Source organism: Tamandua tetradactyla, chromosome 6 (genome assembly GCF_023851605.1).
Source record: "Tamandua tetradactyla isolate mTamTet1 chromosome 6, mTamTet1.pri, whole genome shotgun sequence".
In the NCBI taxonomy this organism is placed as follows: domain Eukaryota; kingdom Metazoa; phylum Chordata; class Mammalia; order Pilosa; family Myrmecophagidae; genus Tamandua; species Tamandua tetradactyla.
In genome coordinates this window covers 98,211,006-98,232,688 of record NC_135332.1, presented here as the reverse complement: position 1 = coordinate 98,232,688, position 21,683 = coordinate 98,211,006, and the positions used below count along the sequence as shown (strand labels likewise).

The following is a 21,683-nucleotide window of genomic DNA, read 5'->3' as shown; positions in this document are numbered from 1 at the left end:
AATGTCCTCATACAGATTGTGGGGGTGAAGATATGGCTATGTGATTATACTGGGAGCCACTGACTTTTTTACTTAGGTTGGATTGTATGATGTGTGAATAAAACTGTTTGAAAATGAACAGAGACACTGGTGCTGGAGAAAATGTGGAGAGATGTACTTATTCACCGTTGGTAGGGGAGCAGAGTGGTTGCAGCCCTACTGGAGGGCAGTGTGGTGTCTCCATAGGAGGCTAGCTGTAGGATTGCCATATGGCCTGAAACCATGTTGCTAGGTATATACCTGGAGGAACTGAGGGTGAAGACACAAATGCACATTTGCACACTGATGTTTATTGCAGCAGTGTTGGTGATTCGCAATGGATGGAGGTGGCCTAAGGGTTTATGGACTAAGGAATGGAAGGGCTGATTGTGATGTATGCCTAAGAATGGCAGCTGCAAGAAGGAATGAAGTTGTGAGACCTGCAACTAGGCGAATGAATCTTTGGAACAGTATGTTGAATAAAATAAGCCAGAATTGAAAAAACAAATATTATTATGCCTCACTAATATACACTAACCATAATGTGCAAATCAGTGAATTGAATTTGAGAGCATAGGTTATCAGGTGAAGGCCTATTGTAAAGGTTCCTGGATTTTAAGCTCTTACAGTAGTCACATCTTCCAGAGTAACTGTTATTTCTAAATTCTGAGATGCTGAGCTTTCTGTATATAACCTGATCTGTCCCTAGAACTTCAGGTATTTGTGTGACACCTGAGATGCAGAGCTAAAGTTTTATAGCTTCAAAAGTCAGCATTATCCCATATAGCAACTGTTGGAAACACTGAAAAATGACCAAACTTCAATTAGAGATATGAATGAAGCTGATCTGGTTAGGACTAAGGTAAAGTAGACTAAAGGGTAAAGGATGATATGGACTGTATTTTAAAACTTCAACTTCTGTATGGACCAAAGGAAGAGATATTTATTTGGTGCAAAATTTATATTTTTGATATCACACTAATCTAACTTACATGATCAGCTTCTTCAAACAACATAATTACATGGAACCTTGAATAGGGAATGAGATCTTGTTGATTTGTACAGGTTGGTGGAATGCCCCAATACGTCCCAGAGTAATCTGAAAAGTAGATTAAAAAGTATTTGCAGAGTCCCCTTGAGGGACTGAGGAAAAAGATGAAAATGTTAAACTTCCACATCTGGGGAACACCTGATCTTCTCACAATCACTGGGGACTGCCAATTTGATGGGTCAGGACCTCAATCTTGGTGACTGCCCTTATGAAATTTATTCCTGCAAAGGAAAGGCTTATGATTATGCCTAAGAGTCACCCCAAGAGAGCCTCTTTTGTTGCTCACATGTGCTCTCTCTCTAAGCCAATTCCACAAATATGCTCACTGCCTTCCCCCTCTATGTGGGACATGACTCCCAGGTGTATAAATCTCTCTGGCAATGTGGGACATGACTCCAGGGAATGAGCCTGGTCCTGGCATCATGGAAATGAGAAAAACTCCTTGACCAAAACAGAGAGGAGAAATGAAACAAAATAAAATTTCAATGGCTGAGAAATTTCAAAGAGAGCCAAGAAGTCATTCTGGAGGATATTCTTATGCATGATATAGATATCTTTTCTCAGTTTTTGATGTAGTGAAGTAGCTAGAGGGAAATACCTGAAACCGTTGAACTGTAATCTAATAGCCTTGATTCTTGGAGATGATTGTAACTATAGAGTTTTTAAGGTGTGACCTTGTAATTGTGAAAACCTTGTGACTGACAATGCCTTTATCCAGTGTATAGACAGATGAATAAGAAAAAATTAAATACATAATAGGGGAAGAGGGTATGGGATGTTTTGAGTGTTCTTTTTACTTTTATTCTTATTTGTTTTTTTTTCGGAGTAATGAAAATGTTCAAAAATCTATTGTGATGAATGCACAGCTATATGATGATTCAGTGAACAACTGTATAATTTGTTTTATATGGTATGTGAATATATAAAATATCTTCAACAAAATTGCATTTTTAAAAAATGGGCATCCACTGACATTAGGGTTGGAAAAAGGAATGGAGGAGAGACTAAATTCTGTTTAGCAATGTTCGGAGTAAAAAAAACTGTTCTCTGAAAAGGAACGCAGAAGGCAATGTCATTCGAGGGACACAAATGTGAGCAGGTTAGTCCTAACTGAAGACCCTCAGACTATGAGGAGGTCCCAACCCCACTGCTCCTGACCTGAGGACCGCACTTCTCAATCTTTGTGTGCACACAAATTATCTGGGGATCTTGTTAAAATGCAGACTTTGATTCAGGAGATCCAGGGTGGGGCCCCAGATCTTCCATGTAGAGGCAAATGCCCGGTGACCTGGCCTGGGGACTACTCTGAGGAGCAAGCAAGGCTCTAGACTCCTGGGGCTCTCAGATCCCTCCCCAGTCACCACCACTGAGGAAGCAGTGTGGAACCAAACAAGCTCCTGCTCTCACTTCATGCTATAAATAAGAGAGTCTGGTAGAAACACACCTGGGAAAGGGCAACTTCTCAGGGGATGGAGTGATAACTCCCACACTAGAGCACGCCCTCCTTCCAGCTTGGTGTTCGTAATGCACATTGCTAAATATCATTTGGCTGCACTGCAGGTCTTTGAAGGAAGTACTATCCTCCGTCTTTATGGAGGAGGACACTGAAGACTCAGGAGAATAAACAACCTATTCAAGGTCACAGAACCTGCTCAAGTTCAAAGTCAGTGGTGGATCTGAATTTGAACCCAGGCTCCATGACTGTGAAGCCCCTTTTCTTAACCAAGTTACTACATTCCCTATGTTAAGCAGAATTTTAGATAGATAGATAGATTCATAGATAGATAGATTTTCTCTATTTACCATCAAACCATCCGGTTTTTTGAAAGAACAGACATTTTCTTTATGCTCTATAGGTGAAGAGAATGCTATCCTGAAGAAATTAAGTGCCGTATCCAAGGTCACACAGTTGAATAATAGAGGGGAAGGTGAGATTTCAGTACAGCTTACTAGATTTGCAGTCCTGTGATTCTCAACTTTGGCTGCACTTAAGAATCACCTGGGAAGTGTCATCAAGTGCCTGCAGACAGGCTGCACCCCAGATGAATTAAACAGTGACATGTCCAAGAGGACCTAGGTGAAAGTATTTTTTAAAGCTCCCCAAGTGATTCCAACATAGAGTAAAGACTGAGAATTTTTACCAAAAATTTCCAAGACTGGACTCTAGGTAAATTTTACCAGAAAAACATTGACATATTCACCAGCACACAAATACATATACCACAAGGTATATCATGGACAAAATTAGACTTTTGTGGGATGGTTTGGGGTTCTAACCATAGCATATAATACTATTTGGGGAATAAAATGCATTCTGAGTTCTAAACAATCATCTTCAAATAATCTTTTGAAATGCAAATGCTGTGAACAGTATGATTGCTGCCTGTTCACTGAACCAAAGTGCTCCTTCATAACTGTCGACAACTGCCTTTCTTCACTAAAACTTAATTTAGTGAATGCAAAAATGAATGACAGGCACCTGGGTTCGATCACTGGAGCCTGCACATGTCAAAAAAAAAAAAAAAAAAAAGGAACGTGACCTTTGGGGCAAGGGTAGCTCAGTGGTAGAATTCTTGTCTGACATTGGAAAATCTGGGTTCGATTTCTGGGGCCTGCTTATGCCAAAAAAAAAAAAAAAATCTTCGTTTTGGCCAGTACCAGGGTGAATCAGTGGCAGAATTTTCACCTGCCATGCCAGAGGTGCAGATTCAATTCCTTAAGCCTGCTTATGCAAAAAAAAGAGTACTGATAAAAATGAATGACAGGCTCAGGTTGAAAGGCCTACGAACCATTTCAGTATTAGTTGTTGCCAAGTACTGCAGCCCAAAACATAGCTCGGGCTTCCTGCCGGCTTGGGCTGGCCTCAATTATTCTCTGTTCTCTATTCTTCTGACACAAAAGGATACCTCCAGAGACAGCCACCGCCGTTTTAATGGTACACCAAAGAACCACAGAGCTTTCACACCCGCAAGGTTGGCCGGATTAGTGAAGTGGAAAGTAATTGCCCTAATTGAAATTTGGCCAAAGCCCTGAGGAGCTAAGAGAGACAACAAGCAGTAGTCAAAACAAAGCAGCCCAGTGTTCTCTGAATGCTAAAGAGGGAGAGGTGAGAATGGGCACAGGCTTCAAAACAGGGCCTATCAAGAAGCCAAGAAAATGATTTCATACCCATGCCGCTCAGCTGAGCCACACCTAGATGTATATGCGAGTTCATGAAAGAAGGGTTTTCATCACCAGAAGAATGTCTGAATAAATAAATGCGTATCATCCGAGTTGAGGTTATTGGTTTATGAGGCCAGATTCAAACCAATGTTCTAAAACAGACTGTCTTTAAAGAAAGCCATTTTCTTCTACAACTTCCCTTGCTTGTATATGATATGTAAGAAAAAGTGTTTCTTTTGCTGATAATAAGAGGCACTAAGATAGTCTGTGGGGATTTTAATGGACCAGAGATTTATTTTATAGAGGACAAATACACACAAATTCGCACAAAAACACTTCCATATTACAGGAATACCTTCGACATGTTCAAAGAAAAACATTACTGCCAAGTTTGTTTACCTGAAACTCATCCTCCTGTCTGGGAAGAAAGAGCTGTTCTGGGTTGTCCTTGCCAAGACGTATTGGGCCACTGGTTCCTTCATCCCCATACACCCAGAGTGTGACATTGGCTTGAGTCCCCGAATCTCCTGTCAGCACTAACACCTTCCATTCATCTTCTGACAGAAGCTCCTTGCTGCTTTGGGAACATCGGATTTCTTCTATGGGGGAGAAGGCATTAGTGGTAGACCAGATGCACAGTCAGGCTGACAGAATCCTCTGTCACATCGGAGCCCAAGGACACTAACACTGGGCAAGGGCAGGATGGATGAGGAGGCACCGCACTACTGTTACTCCCAGGAGTTGATGCGTGTCTTGTCTCCTCACCACAAAGTTCTGGTCAACTGAATGAAAACCCCTGAAGTGACCTGAATTAGAACAAGAAGCCTCTGAAGTGCCTGGCAGTCTTTCAAAGTGCGTCCTCACAGGAGAATGAGGTAGAGCCCCGTGGTGCCTGTGGTTCTGTGCACACAGATTTTTTCATAAAGCTGCCTGCCTACCTTGCAGATTTCTAGATAGAACTACTTATGGGGTGAAATGATCTAAAGTAACACAAGAAAAGTGGAGTTAAAATATGTTCAGATGAGACATAAAATTAAAAATTGAGGAGAGATGAAAAGTTTCTAAAATTATTTCTGGGTGGGGGGGAATTTCCTTACTGGACAGCACCATGGAGAGGATCTGGAACTAAAAAATGAAATTTTCATAAGCACATTTCCAGAAGCTACTATGCATTGATCATCTGCAATTGTTCCAATGGCTGGACCTTAATTCTAAACTGACACTTCCAGGTAGAAATGTTACAGATTCAAGATAATGAGATAAATTTCCCCAGGCCAAATGGGCAAAAAGAATGCCAGGACTCTTCCGCCACCTTTAGTTCTGTGTCTCGAAAGTACAGGCAGCACCTCAGATGTTATCAGTTCAGCATCAGCAGTGACAACAGCAAACCCAGCAAATAACTATTTACTTCCTGCAAAGTTACTTTCTATTTACTGTTTTGAATGATCCCTGTCATTGTAACAGTAGGCATTTTTCCTTCCATTGTAAATAGCCATCACCATTTATTAAGCTCCTACTGCATGCTGGGATCTGTGATGAATGTTCTCATTCAATCTTCATTACAGACTCATGAAGTGAGTCAAAGTACTTTGTCCTTTTTAGATAAAGAAAATGAGTCCCAGAGATTAAATAATATGCCCCAGCCACATGATGGATAAACCATGGACTAACACCAGGTTCATGGGTGCTCTTTGTATACCTAAACACAATTCCCCAGGACATGCAAGCAGCAGTCCTGCTAATATTTGAAATTTCATTGTGGGCTACCCATTGTCCTCAGCATTTAACAGTCATTATAATGTCAGTCCTACAAGGACTCATATGAGTCATACAAGGCATTGTCTCCTATTAAACAGGCAGAAAAACCAGAACTCAGAGGGTAAATAAGTTGCCCCAACTTTAGTGATAAAGAACTAAATTTCAAACCCAGGCGAAGCAAGTTTAAATTCCATGCCATTGCAGGTATGCTAGCTACCCAAGGCATTGCCCTGGCAGCATCATAGAAAAACTGATAGTCTGGTAAAGGGTTAACACAGCAGGCTTGGGTTGTCTGAACCATGAATGTTCCAGTGAAAGGGACTTGACTAGATCCCGGGAGATAGCCTCTGAGCCCTTGGAGTACCCTGCCTGGGAAGCATTTTTGTATGCCCGAGGCCCTGGGCCACACTGTATCGGTCTGACCAGCAATGTCGGGTAAATATGATGTGTGGCAAATGCCTGTTTTTATAGGTTTGACACCCTGGGCCACACTGACTAGTTTGACTTCCAGGGGGCTGGTGGTTGGATAGCTGAGGCAGTCATGTGGACACTGCAGACTTACAATGAAGAGGCTGGACAGCAAGACTCAGGCGAGCTTCCTGGGTCAGCGAGACTGCATGTGTGCAGTCACTCACTGTTGCTGGGAGAAGGAAGTGCAGTCTGAGGGACTCCCCTGGAAGAGGACAGCTGGAAGCTCTGCTGGGTGGCTCCCAGACCTTGCGCAATGTGCCTTTTTCCTTTGCTGATTTTAATCTCTATCCTTTCACTATAACAAACAATGCCAGTGAGCATAACAGCTTCTCTGAGTCCTGTGAACTCTTCTTTCGAATTGTCAGGACTGGGGTCTGTCTTCAGGACCCATGATACACAGGCCTCACACAATTTTATGATAGGACCTAATTTTCAAAACTCAGAATGCAGACTGTGTATGCCTGTCTGCCCTGCCTACCACGTCTAGACAAGCGTGATCAGGAACCTCACACACTCACTTGAGATTTCCTCTGACCCCAGACAACAGGGTGCCCAGATCTCCAGTAACAAAAATTTCATAGCACATGTATGGATCCCTGAGAGTAATCAGTAATCCAAGGTTAGAAATTAGGATGCTATTTACCTATTTACTATCTTGAGCATGTCAGTCATCTGAAAGGATTCAGTTTTACTCAATTCAAGAAAACTTTTCATTCTTATTATTCTCCCGGAACTGAGTTAAGTTCATCACCTCTATATGGTAATGGCACTCATTAAAAGTTTGAAAGATATAATTACAGTCTCCTCCCGCAGATCTACTCTAGTGGGGAAGACAGACATATAAATAATTGGATTTAAAGTAGGCAAGCACATTTAAAGAAAATGACAGAAGTACTGCAGAGTTTCAACATAGCAGAGAGCTTCAACTGTGGAATTGTGGAGAGGAAAGGCTTCACCGAGGATGCGGGTGCTGGATGAGGAAGGAAAAAATCAGAATTTTGCAGAAAGGCAGGAGGGAAGGACATTGTACAGAGGGAAGGACACACACAGCAGGTCAAAGGCTTATAGCAGCAGGCAAGGCAGAAGATGCGCAGTTCAAATAAAACACTGTGAGAAGAGGAGTGAGATGTGAGAGCACTCAGGCAAGTTGGAACAGAGCTGGCATTCCCTCCTGCAGGAAACAGAGAGCCAGCCAAGGTGTTTGAGTACAACTGTAATCTGATCTGGGTATTATTAGAAAGAATACTCTGCATCCGGGTGAGCTGGAGAAGACTGAAGGTGGGAAGACCAGAGAACAACGGTGAACACTGAACAGGGAAACAACAAACAAACCTGGAGTGCGGGTGACCCTGTTTTGGTTTTGGGGTGTCCATGTGTCTTGTTAAGCTTGTCTGTGGTTTTAATCTGTGAATGGGTGGGTGGTCTTTAAGGCCCCTTCCTCCTGCTCTAACGTTTCCTTCCATCATTTGCCCAGATAATGGCACATACAGTGCATTCACGTCACGAGAATTAATGGCATAATCTATGATATAGAACAATGAATTAAAATCTGTGTTGTTATCAATTAAATATGAATGCTATCACAGGCCATGATCTTTTGGAAACGACTCAAAGCCCATTAGTCTCAGGCTATAAATTTCTCCATCAGAGGACCAAAACAGTCATTGCTTTTGTTGACAGAGGTTTAAAATTCTCTGAGCTGAGAAAATATGTGATGGGGGCTCTAGATTAATTGATAGACTCCCAGAGCATCCCTGAATAAAATCTAAGGCACCTAAAATTTATTCAGGTGACTAAAAAAAATGCCCTCCAAAGGGATGATGGAACATTTTAATTAAGCACTAATTAGAATGACTCAGACAAAAAAATAAAAACAAAAAAATGAAAGCTAAGCTACCTTTGCACTCCTGGTCTCCTGAAGCTCTGAAGAAAGAAAACGTTACTCGCGGAAATAAATATATTACCCAACTCTAATATTTCATCAATAGGGATCAAAGGTGAAGTCAACTTGAGGCATGAGTCACCATCAGAGCAGGGACATAAAACGAGCTTTGTGTGTATTGGGCATTTGCAGCAGTATTTGAGATAGCATTTGAGAAAGTAGATTTATACTGAAATGTAAACAGCAGTTGGAAGCCAGTGCCCCTTTATAGTTTATGTTACAGTGTCTTAGAAAAATAGCCATTAACCCTAACTTAACTTATTTTATCAAATAATATTAAGTCTTTTGAAAAATGCTTATGTTTACTACCTTCTATTAATCTGAAAAGCAGATTACAAAATTGTATGCCCAAATATAACTTATATAAGTGTATACCTGTATGTCAAATAGAAATCAATATTTGAAGTACTTTTTGAGGACATAGTAAGATGATATAATTTTTATGTTTTATGTGTTTTACATTCTTTTGTACTATAAAACTTAATGATAACATTTGCACATATTTTTCTTCTCTTCTTGAAGACTGCTGCTGACCACTTTTAACATAAAAAGCATCAACCTGATAGCAGATTTCATATTTTCTTTCCCAGGCTTCTTCAGTTGTCAAAGTCTGAGAAAATTATTTTTGATTCCTAAAAGTAAAATCGAAACGATTTTACTCTCCTTTCTGGTGATTCTGATTACTTTCTCAGCATTAAATCATATGGAGATAAATTAGAATGTAACTTGCTGAAATGGTATCAATGGTTACTTTATCCCAGAATGTTTGACCCTAATTAGGTAATTAAGTACTCAAGTTTCACTTTACAATGTGATTAACATTTAGATCACCTAGTTCTTTTAGACAATACTGGATAAACACTGAGAGATGAACACTTCTAAATAAAAAAGTAAACGATGGAATCTGTAATTTGTTCATCCAAAGAAATCCCACTACCCTCAAACTAGGAAGCAGAGATAATAAATGAGCAGAAGCTGCTTTTTTTATAACCCAAGAGCAAGGCAGACAAGTATATCATCTTCAGTGTGAAGATAAGAGGTTAATGGAAAAAACACATTAAACCTTACAGGTCACACTGCTTAATGTCATAATTTAATAATAAAGAAACAATTCTAGAACAGTCAAGTATTGTGGCCAATATCACAGATATTTGAGGGGCAGAACAGGTACAGTACATAATTCCTTGAATTCTGGTTCATTATTCTTTCCACCAAACCACGCTAAGTAGAGGTTTCTATGAACAGGTTTATTTTATCCGTAATTCCCAATCTCTAAAGCTCTATACATCTTGTACTACCCTTTGGATATCTTTATTAGTATGAAATGTTTTCTAGAGTATTTTTTCAACTAACATATATTTTAATGTGAATGGCTAATATAATTCAAATTATCTAGCATGAGAGAGTTATATTGCAAAACTAAAAGGAAGTTATTTCTGTCAAAAAACCACTTTTAATACTGCAGATTTTGATTGAGGTAGAAAGAAGACAACTAAAGGGGATAATGATCTAATTACTCAGAAATGAATGAGTCTTCTAGGTAGACTCATGAATACATGAAGACACTTGTATTCCCACCTAAAGTCATGGGTGCTTATAAACCATTTCCATGGCAATCAGAGAAAGGACATTTAAAATACATCATGGGGATTTTTGTAGATGGCATTTGCAAAGTTCATTTGCATCAGAGGCCGCTTCACCCTTTGGAATCCCAAGACTTCACATCCAAGTGCAAAGTCAGTGCCATTAACCACTCCACTCCGCTATTGCTCTAGAAGGAGCCAGCACATCCATCGTGGACAGGCAGAGGCAAACATGATCCGCGCAAGAGGTCAGTCAAATCCACAGTGAAGAAAGGTGATCACCAATAGGAACAAGAGAAAGATTGTATCCTAACCCACCCAAATAAGCCTTGCCAAGGGGCGTTTAATGGAAAACAATTGTTTATTAACAATAGAAAAGGCATTAATCCTAAAAATGATTCATCACTTGCTTTATATGTATCTGGCTATCTGTTAATCTTACATATTCTATTGTGTTGATTTAATTCTTCTAAACTAACCCTTTTGTCATATTTATAAGATTTTTAGTTAAAAGAGGCCCTTTATTAGTAAAATATACGTGAATTAACCTAATCAATATCACAAAAGTAAAGATGATGGAGCAGGCCACGGTGACTCAGCAGGCAGAGTTCTCACCTGCCATGCCGGAGACCTCGATTCAATTCCCAGTGCCTGTTCATACAAAAACTAACAAACAAAACAAAGATGATGCCAGCATGGCCCTCATGGAAAAGTCCTATTCTCGTTTGAGGATGCCACCTTCTATGCTTACATGTGTCAAACCAACAAGGGCAAATGGCCAGGCAGCCCAGGATTTCAGAAGCTAGCCAGGGGAGGGGGATGTCGGGAATTGACTCATGTCCCACACTCTACCACCCTCCCCCAAAAATGATCAAATCTTAATCTGCATTCCTGTGAGTATGAACCCATTTGTAAATAGAACCTTTTAAGATGTTATTAGTTAAGGTATGACCAGACTGAATGAGGGTGGGTCTTAATCTGTATGCTTAGTGGCATATAAAGAGAAGAAATTCAGATGCAGTCAAAAGAAGCCAGAGAGGAGAAAGAGATGGCCATGGGACAGAGGAATGCAATCACAAGAACATTACCAACCCCAAGAAAAAGAAGTCAACATCTTGATTTTGGACATCTATTCTCAAAACCATGAGACAAAGAATGCCTGTTGTTGAAGCCAACCCATTGTGTGGTATTTGTCATAGCAGCTCTGGACAACTTAGACAGGACTAACTCATGGAGAAATGACTGCTGGCAGTTGCACAAGTCTCTTACTGCCAACGGAAATCTGGGGTACTGCATAGGGATCCAGCCTGGCCAGATGGCTGACTCTGGGGGTGGGATCCTAGCTATTGGGTGTGGAACTTTATAGCTGAATGATTAGCAAAGCCCCAGCAACCCCTACACCTTCCCTGATGTGTGGCAGAATCTTAGTCTCCAGCCTTGTTCTACCACCTTGCAGTCATGCCAAGGGAGTAGGAGCCAGTCCCCTGGTGGGGTCGGGGGGAAGGGGCTGGGTACAAGCTTTGACGTTGCAGATATGTGGTGGCAAAACAGTGGCCAGGCTTGCTGCCTTGGAATTCTGCAAGGATTAAGCACTCAGCGAGAGTAGGTTTCCATGCAGCTCTGCAAGAAACAAACTTCTTCTAGAAGGTTCCTAACAGGAATCATGCTTTGTGGCTCGGCAAGGTCCACTTTAGCACAATACCTATCACACGGCAGACGGTCGTTGAATGACTGAATCTCTGTGCCCCAACAGTTCCTTGTACACAGCAGCACTCATGAATACGTGTTAAGTCATGTTTTAAATACCTCATTAATAAATTAATCTCAGTTTCCTTTTCTGCAGTCCTGGATCCACTCTCCATTGCTGCTCTATTACCACTGAACTGCCATGAAAAACTACCTTCCTAAGTTTTTTTACAAAGAATTAATAATTTAAATTTTATTTTAAGTGCATAGCATGTCCTGGATGCTTCATATGGCGTAACAGTGTTTAATCAGATATTTTCTATAATTAATTGTTGAATGCCCCTCTGCCCACTACACTGCAAATTTAAAGAGGGACCAATTCTTTTTTTGCCCATCATTTCATTTCCTTACTTCTGACATTTCATAGATACGCAATGCATATTTAATCACTGATTAAATGAAAGAATGATTTGAAAAGGTTTATATTTATCATGGGGCCTAATTTTATCACTCTTACAAATTACTTGGTCTGTTTTAATTGAGAACTTATACTCACCAATCCCTAAAATTTTAATGATGGTAATGTTTTTTAAATGTTTTTCCCAAGACATACAAATTTTCCTAAGGTATATAGAATCTTTTCTCTTAAGCATTTTGCCACTCTTAAAAAAGTCTCTATTCCTAGAGATTTCAGCTAGCATGCTATTTTCAACCTACTGCAACATTACTTGAGGAGGCTGTCCCCGATTTAGGTGCCATTACTTCCTGACACAAAGATTAAATTCTCCTTCTGTGAAAAATTCTAACTAAGCACATGCTTCTCATGCAGTGTGATTCTTCACACTGCTGAATGGATTCATGACATGACACGGAAGTATAAAACTGAAACTAGTCCAATGTGGCACAAATCAAAACACTGATTTTTTTTCCCTACAGTTGATATGATAGTATCATAGAGTTGTCAACAAGAAGCATCTATTATCTCTTACTAAGTGAAAGAAAAGATAGCAAACCCAATCTAATTTTCAAAAAAATCGCATTCTTTGAGATAACTTATAATTCATTAATCTCCTAAAATGGGCTTACAAAAAACGAGTGGCTCAGAGACAGTGGTTCCCTCTTTCATTTTACCCAAAGATGACCGGATTCTGATGCGCAGAACGTGTCAGACATCGGACTTTATACTTCCCAGTGAAATAGAAGGTAACACATTGAAGAAAAGAAATATTATCAGATTAGGAGAAAAACTAGAAATTCAGAACTCTTGTGCCCAGGGCAATTTATTCATGCCTCAATTTCTACATGAGAAAAATGGAGATTATTTTTGTTGTTACTTAGACTTTGGGAAGAATTTAATGTCATTCACAGGATGTTTTATAGATGATAGTCCACTACACTGTTCTCGTTTAAAACAACCTTGTTTTCAGGTAATTTCTCTGGAATGGACACAGAAGTCAAGGCAAAGCAATAAACACATTTTAAAATATATGTGTTCTGTGTAATATAAAACCAAAGCATAAAATGGCACGATAATAGTTTAAAAGCAATTTATATGGTGTCACTAACTAATATCACAAAAATAATTTGATGATCTTCCTGGAGTAGCAACAAAGAAGAAGCAATGCAGACAAACAAACCAAAAGCCAGGAGAAGGAAAAAGAAGCTGCTGTTACTTGCAGTTGGAGAAGGTAAGGGACTCCAGGCTGCCGATTTTGGTGATATTTCCATCTGGTTCTTTGACTTGTGGACCTTTTCCTCCTCTTGACTGAATGTCACAGATGGTCCCATTGGGTAATCTCTGCCAACTGAAATTAAGATTTTAAGAGATGCCATCCTCTCAGAATCATTTGTTTCTTCTTAAAAAACACTCAGCATATGTTTGACTGTGCAAGTTTAAATTTTGCCATTGTTTCCTTTTCAGTGTCTGCTCAAATCTTTTTACTCTGCATCACATAGTTACCAGGAAGTGCCTTTTTTATTCTTGCAGCAGGCTGCATATGGATGATATTTCCTTTAAATCTATTCACTGCTTTGTAAATCCAAGCAACAGTTTAACACCACCTTGTGAATCAAATGACTTTTTCAAGTCATAAAATAGCATGACAATATTTTATGTTATTCTTATAGATTCTAAGTGAAGACTCCTTTGATGCCTGGTACTTTACCTTCCTCAAAAGGGGAAACTAACACGTCATTCACACAGAACTTCATATGGTCATGAGGAAATATGATAATCAAAGAAATACACACATACTTATAAATGAAGGACATCTTTAGTTGTCTGCCTTTTTTTAGAAGCAAGTTGTTTTGACATCTTGTTCAGAAATAGACTTTCCCCAACCTAGCTGAATAATTATTTCAATTGTATAGACTATACTCATTCGTGGTATTTTCATTCATAATTTTTATTTTTATTATTAAGATTTCAAAGTTTATGTTTGGATACAACACAGAACTGTTATTTATTATTTTAATAGCATTAATTCACATATTGCCACACTATGATTATAAGGTTTTAGAGACATCCACAAAAAATTGTTTAGATGTCTGATTACAGCATAAATAATAAATAATAGCTGCTATATCTTAATGCCACAATTGCACAAAAATAAAAGATGACTCATGAAGTATATGACAACATGAGAAGCATAATGACTTCACAGGCATGGTTAACATTTAATCATATGCAGTGACAACACAGACAATAAATTACTAGTGTCTGAAGAGCTTCCCCAGACCACATTGCCCATTATATCCCTCAAGTACTATAAGATGTCATTTCAGACAAGAATAAGCTTTTAAACACCAAACCCCATAAAACTTGTTTTTCCAGTAATGCTTCATTTACAATAAAATGCTTTGAAACTGGGAATCTGGTTAATAAAAGAATTCTTTAAAAATAGAAGCAAGGTCAGAAATTACTAAAAATATGTTTACTGAAGGAAAATATAAGGGTTCTTAATTCCAATTAAAGGCCCATTTAACTATGTACAAATAAGGTAGAAATCCAGTTTAACAATGAAACCCAGTCATTGCCTTATGCACTAGGAATAGATCACTGTCACATATAATAGACCAATAGCTGCATAAAACACAGTTTTTGCAGCAGTAGTTACCATCCAGAGGGGAACATAAACAACACGCTCTGATATGTAATTATGAGTGTTATAAGAGACACATGTGGAAAGAGCTTAGGACACAGAGTCTAATCGACCAGACTAAATATAGGTATAGATACAGGTGTAGGTATAGAGAGATGGAGATAGAGATATGTATGTATATATGTATATATGCATGTGTGTGTGTGTATATATATATGAGAGAGAGAGAGAAATTCAGAACAAGCATAGAGAGGGCTGCACAGCAGGACCAGCCTGAGCAGAACTGCATAATGGAAAAAGGGAACTCTGACCACTCTATTCTTCCCCTCACTGGCTTTTCAAGAATATTCCTTGGCCTTTCAAAAATGACATCAGTATCTTTTCATATAGCACAATAATCACATTAACAATACAATTAAAAATAACCAGAAAGGCCCTTCAGGATTTCCCATATCACTTCGTGGAGAGTGTTTCCCCTTTGTCTTTAAGTCAGGTGGGTCACAGATGGAGGCCCTAAGTTCAAGTATCAAAGTGGCCTCTAGTAGCACCCTGAATTGGAGCAAATATTATCAGAGTGTTCTTTATGAATTTCACAATTTAAAAAAGAGTATGAAAAGTTACCAAGTGAAATGTAAAATAAAAGGCTGTGCCCTGAGGTGGAAAAAAACTGGAATTGTCCAGTTGGAAATACTATTGAAAGGTATGGGTGACACAAACAGTTGGATTTGGATATTAATGATTCACTTCAAATAGCATCTCTTCATGTCTAAAATTTTAGTAGTATCAAAATCCACCAGACTGGAAATCAACTTCAGCATGATAGCATAAGGAGTTCCATAGATTCACTCCCAGGGAAACTGTGTGAATCATTTAAAAAACAACAATTTAAATTCTCTGGAAATGATCCTAATGGCATATAGAAAATGAAAAATATATATTCCAGAAAATCTACATAAGTTCAGGAAGAAAAGAAGGGTCTGTGGTATGTGAACCAACATCACGCTCTCATTCTCCCCTCCTGGCTTGACAAGGTGGAAACTCTACCCCGTCTGCTGCAGCAGGGAATGCGGGCTCCCTTTCTCCCCAACTCATGGTCAAAGAGCTTTCTTTCTGGGAGGAGCAAGATGGCAGGATAAGTAAAACATTTTCAGCCTAGAACATATAGAAAGGTAATTTATTTGTTAAATAGTTGCCAATAACAACAAAAAAGAGATGGGTAAAAGCAGATCTGTATTGGGCTAAGGAAATGACTACAGATGGTAAAGTAATAATTATAACAATGTATTATTGAGTTAGTAAGAGTAATTTAACAATACCACCTAAAAGGGGAAAAGGGAATAGAATTTCAGGACCAAGGTTCTATATCTAGAACATTAATCTAGTATAAGTCTGAAGATGATTCTGATAAGCTATAGAGAGAGAAGGCCCTGAAGGAAACACTAAAAATAAAAAAAGAAAGAAAAAACATTAAAATATGCATAGCAAAAAAAATTAAAAGATAGAGATGCTTCATTAGAAACTATTCACTTAGTTCAAAGGAAAACGGTAAAAGAGGAACAAAAATGGCATGGGAGACACACAAAACAAAAAGCAAAACAGCAGAAGCGAATCCAACTCAACTATATCAATAATGATATTAAACGTGAATGGATTAAATATAATCAAAAAACACCAATTGTCAGACTGGATAAATAACAAAATTTAACTACAAGGTGCCTCAAGAGGCATACTTGCAATTTAAAGGTATTCATAGATTGAAAGTAAAAGGATGGAAAAAGATACATCATGCAACAGCAGCCATAAGAATGGCTCCACTAATATCAGACAAAATAGACTTTAAAATGAAAACTGTCACTAGAGATAAAGAAGGATATTCCATAATGGTAAAGGGACAACCCATCAATAAGATAAAATAATTGTAAACATATATGAACATATATATATATATATGTATTCTAAATACATGCAACAAAAACTGACAGAAGTAAAGGGAGGAATTAATTCAATAAGGAATTATAGATGGAGATTTCAATTCCCCACTTTCAATAATGAACTGAACAACTCAGCAGAAGATCAACAAGTAGAGAGGGAACTTGAAAAATACTTGAAACCAACTAGACCTAACACGTCTACAGAAACTCCACCAGCAATAGAATAGTTGTTCTTCTGAAGTGCACATGGAATATTCTTCAGGATACCACATGCTGGGCCATAAAACAACTCTCAATACATTGAAGAGCATAGAAATAATGCATAGTATGTTCTCTGACCAAAAGAGGGTGAAATTAGCAACCCACAAGAAAAGAAATTTGGGAAACTCAAAAATTGATGGAAATTAAACACCAGACTCCTAAATGACCAATAGGTCAAAGAAGGATCAAAAGGAAATCAGAAAAAAAATTTGATGTTAATGAAAATGTGGAATGACATACAAAAACTTATGGGATGCAGCAAAAGCAGTGTTTAAAGAGAAATTTATAGCTGTAAAAGGCTATGTAAAGAAAGAAGAAGGATCTTAAATCTCAAATCAGTAACCTAACTTCCCACCTCAAGATACTGGAAAAAGAACAGCAAACTAAACCTAAAGAAAATAGAAGAAAGTAAATAATAAAATTTGGAGAGGAAATTAATGAAATAGAGTCTAAGAGAGCAATAAGATAAAAATCAATAAAACCAAAATCTGGTTCTTTGAAAAAATCAACAAAATGATAACTCTTGTAATATTGATTACCAAAAAGAGAGAGAAGACTCAAATTACCAGAATCAGAAGTGAAAAGAGAGGACATTATTACTAATCTTACAGAAATAAAACGAACTGCAAAGGAATACTATGAACAATTGCATGCCCATAAATGAGATAATCTAGATGAAGTAGGCAAATTCCCAGAAAGATACAAACTACTGAAACTAATTCAAGAAGAGATGCATAATCTGAATAGAACTAAAGCAATGAAATAATTGAATTAGTAACAAAAAATCATCAATAGAGAAATTCCCAGGTCAAATGACATCAACACTGAATTCTGCTAAACATTTAAAAAAGAATTAATATCAAATCCTCATATGTTCATCCTAAAAATAGAACAGGATGGAATACTTTTCAATTCGTTTTGAGACCAGTATTACAGTGATACCACAACCAGACAAAGACGTCAAAAGAAATTAGACTAGAATCTTTTACATAAACGGATGGGAAATTCAGCACTACCTGGAAAAGTAAGGGAAAGTGTGGGTAAAAGCAAGAATAAATATCCACAGAAAACAGAATTTCAAGTGGCGTGCACCAGTATATCAGATGGAAGCATTTGTAAGGAGTTTTCTTTGTGCTTTCTTTTGCTGAAGTGTTCAGAATCTAATGAATTAATCCTCCCTTGGATGATTTTGTAGCAGGTCTCCTGCTGGCTCATTCTTCCTTACAGTCACAGGCTGGAAAAGTACAAACTTGATGTGAAAGCCAAAAAGTTTATGGTGTACACATGGATTTATTTAACATGTGTACACATGGATTTCTTTAACATTGGGATATCTTCTTTGTTCAGAAACTGTATTCAGGAGAAATGTTGATACTTCTACACCCTTCCCCTGAGTTCTTAGGACACACGATGCACTAATGAAATATCCAAAGAATTCTTGCCCTTTCCCAAATAGGGAGTGCCTTAGTATACTTAGAAATGGTATGCTTAGGGTTGATATTCCTTAGAACCATTATTTTCTGTACAAATGGTGGTGTTTATGCTACCAGGAGTGAGAGCCTCTTATAACAGCAGGGAAAGAACCATCATGCAAACTTTCAACATTAATTCTTCCCCATATTTTGGGAACCCTCATAAGTCTGAAGACAGACCAAACTTTGAAAGTATCAACCCAGGCCACCATAATGAAGGGTCTGACCTCATCTTTGATGCTGGACCACTGACTTTTTGAGCCTGACTCTTCTCTTTCTTCTGGCCCTGCATCTAAGCAGGCTGCTATGGAGGCCCATGAATTAACCTAACCCTTTGACCCAGGTGGGAAATGTAAACCTCCAACCTTCAGCCACTGTGACCTGCTTGTGCCAGCCCAGTTCTTCCCGGGCATTCTTTGGGTGAGTAATAAATTCTCCCTTGAATTCTCTGCACACAAAAAGTTTTGTCAGTCATTCTCAACATCTAAATCAAACCTTGAGTGGGGAGTCCATCCTGCTTTGTAGGGAGTTACTAAAGAGCCACAGAAGGTCAACTGACTTGTAATGTCCCAAGGATTCTTGCTTGAAGGCCAACTTGAGTGAGCTTCCTCAGTCCATAATGGCATTGCTGTGTCAGACCTTCTGACCCTATATGATGAGGACACAGAAGTTTATGCTTGAGACCCAGACCTCATCTTCTGTGTCTCTTTTTCTAGCTTCTTCTTTGTATCTTTTTCACTATAATAAAACTATAATATTCAGTTTAAGGCTTTCAGTGAGTTCTATACATCATTCCAGGGAATTATAAAGCCCAAGGTAGTGGTGGGAACCCCCACATTTGTAGCCAGCTGGTCAGAAGTACAGGTGGCCTGGGTCCCTGAGCTTGCAGCTGGAGTGAAGGCAGTCTTGGAGAGGATCACTCTTAACCTGTGGCCTCTGGCCTAACTCCAGACAGACTCAGGGCTGCTTGCATTCTGGTTGCTGTCTGAATTACTGCAGTCATTTGCAATTGGTGTCAGAAGTTGTTGAAGCTGTGGAACTTACATAAATATACAGACCTTTGTAGAAAAAAACATGAATACATCAAAATGCAAATAATGTTTACCTCTGATTGGTTAGATTTCTATACAAATATATTTTTAAGACTCTCCTCAATTACGTGCATTAAAATAACAAAAGGGGAGAGAAATTACATATGATCAAGGAACGAACTTTATCAACAGAGTGTCAGATAAGTCAGTCACAGCTCTATTGGCTATAGACTTCTAAAGTTACTTCACAATCAGTGAAATATTCACTTTTTTTCAAAAAATTACTGAGTGAGAGTGCAGTTTCTCAAAGACAACAAAAAATAATATATCTAGTTTCTCAAGCTGTGAGATGAAATGATACAGTTTATGCTTTGCAGTGTCGGGCATAAAATAACTGCTCCACAAATGCTGGCTATTATTACTACAATCAAAATTTTCAAATACATTTACTCACTTGCTCCCCAACAGCTCCACTATGTAAATAGAGAAGGTTTTATTTGTTACCCCTCTTAAGCATAATCAAAGTTCTTTGAAGTTACTTGACTTGACAAAAACCATACAGGAAGTAATTATGGAAGGAGACCCAATTCATCGAAGCTTTAATAACAGAACTAAATTGGAGAGCCTAGTAAGAAGAACGACTTCATTTCTATTTGTTAGATTGGTACCAAGAATCTAGGTTTACAAACGTGGCCTTTTATCCCATCTTTTCATTAATTTTTTTTCCATCTTTTCACTTTTTTTTTCTTCTCATTTCCTTTTCTAATTATTGTCATCTCTTCCTTCTCAGATTTTCTTCCCTGTCCTTTCTTCTTTCTCTTGTGTTCCTCTGCTTGGTTGCTCTCTTCTGCTAACTATTTATTTCTGACTGCTTTTCTTTTGCTGCTCACTGTATCTCTTTTGCCTTTTCTCAAGTCATCTGTTTTCCTGAAGAGCTCCAGGGACAGATGGCATTCCCATTTTGTTGAGTAGGAGTGCCTCTCTGTGCCAGTCTGTGGAAAAACAGAGGGTGGCAGGAGTGGCGACAGGGATGGCAGTCGGTTAAGGTGTGTAAGTCCAACAATTTGCAAAACTTTGAAGGTTTTAAAATGGAATTGATGCAGGTGGTGCAAAAAACAGAGACATTTCTACCATTGTGTTGAATAAAATTCTTTATATTCTTACTTTAAACCATCTTTCATCAGATATTTTATGCATACTGTGAGAACTATCAAAACTTTTGTGTGCTGTCTCAGCATTCATCATACTTCAGCCAAGTCACTTTCTGCAACACTGACCCCTGATCTCTTAATAAACATCTTTCTACTTCTGGCCATAAACTCCTCCAGAGCCAAAACCCACATCTGCGGCCACCACTCACACCACCGTCAGACGTCACCCGAACCCACAGCTGGCCCCAAATGATAAGCTGATCATCACCTCCACCCTGACACCCCCAGTCTCTTTCCCTTTTCACACTTCAAACTAACCTATTCTGGCTTCCCATGGGAAATCTACTAGCCTCCACCCCTGGACGACAGTAAAGTCCAAGCCCACCTCATGCTCTGCTTGTCTGCTCTCCATCTGCTGGTTGAGCTCCCCAGGACCATGCTTCCCTCTCTTTCTGGGGCCTAGGAGTAACATACTCTCTTTTCTAATGCATTATGGCCTCAATTTCCCATTGTATCTCCTGACCTCCACCCAGTCCCAAGTTAACAACCAACTTAAAACTAATTTGAAGTACATACACACATGTAAAGTATAGATGGACTTCTGATATAAAAAGACCAGTTAAGTGACATTCAGGCAACCAAGAAAATCAAGTAAATGTGGAGAAAGCTAAAATCCATGGAACCATATCAGATACACAGAAGACCACATAAGGCAGAAATTGGAAGGCAAACTATTCTTTGAGATAAGTTAACATAATAGAGTTATCTCATTAACCTTTAGGCTTATGCAAATACATGTTGAGCATAAATTGATAAAATAAAGTCCTAAGAATTTCAATCTGCTAGAAAACCTGAACTTAGAAGAGAAATCAGTTTCTATCCCTTCAGACATTTTCCCCAAAATTTTATTTTTAACCCACATCTCATCTGTGTTGATCTTTTTTTCCATCTTTCTCTACTGTGAACATTAAAGATTAATAGATTCATTAATAAGTGAAGCTAAAGATATTTCTAACAGTCCCATTCTCCATGAGTATATATGAATATATCTCTAAAAAAAATTCA

At 38.5% G+C, this 21,683-nt stretch overlaps 1 protein-coding gene across 1 annotated transcript in view; it reads right to left on the bottom strand.

Annotated features, from left to right (window-relative positions):
* The window catches only part of RP1 (RP1 axonemal microtubule associated), a 378,450-nt gene that overhangs the window by 185,089 nt on the left and 171,678 nt on the right, over positions 1–21,683 (bottom strand). The window contains exons 17-18 of the mRNA XM_077166764.1: positions 13,345–13,476; positions 4,631–4,830 (exon numbers count right to left, since the gene is read on the bottom strand). Coding sequence (XP_077022879.1) covers positions 4,631–4,830; positions 13,345–13,476 — 332 coding nt within the window. The remainder of the gene's footprint in view (positions 1–4,630; positions 4,831–13,344; positions 13,477–21,683) is intronic.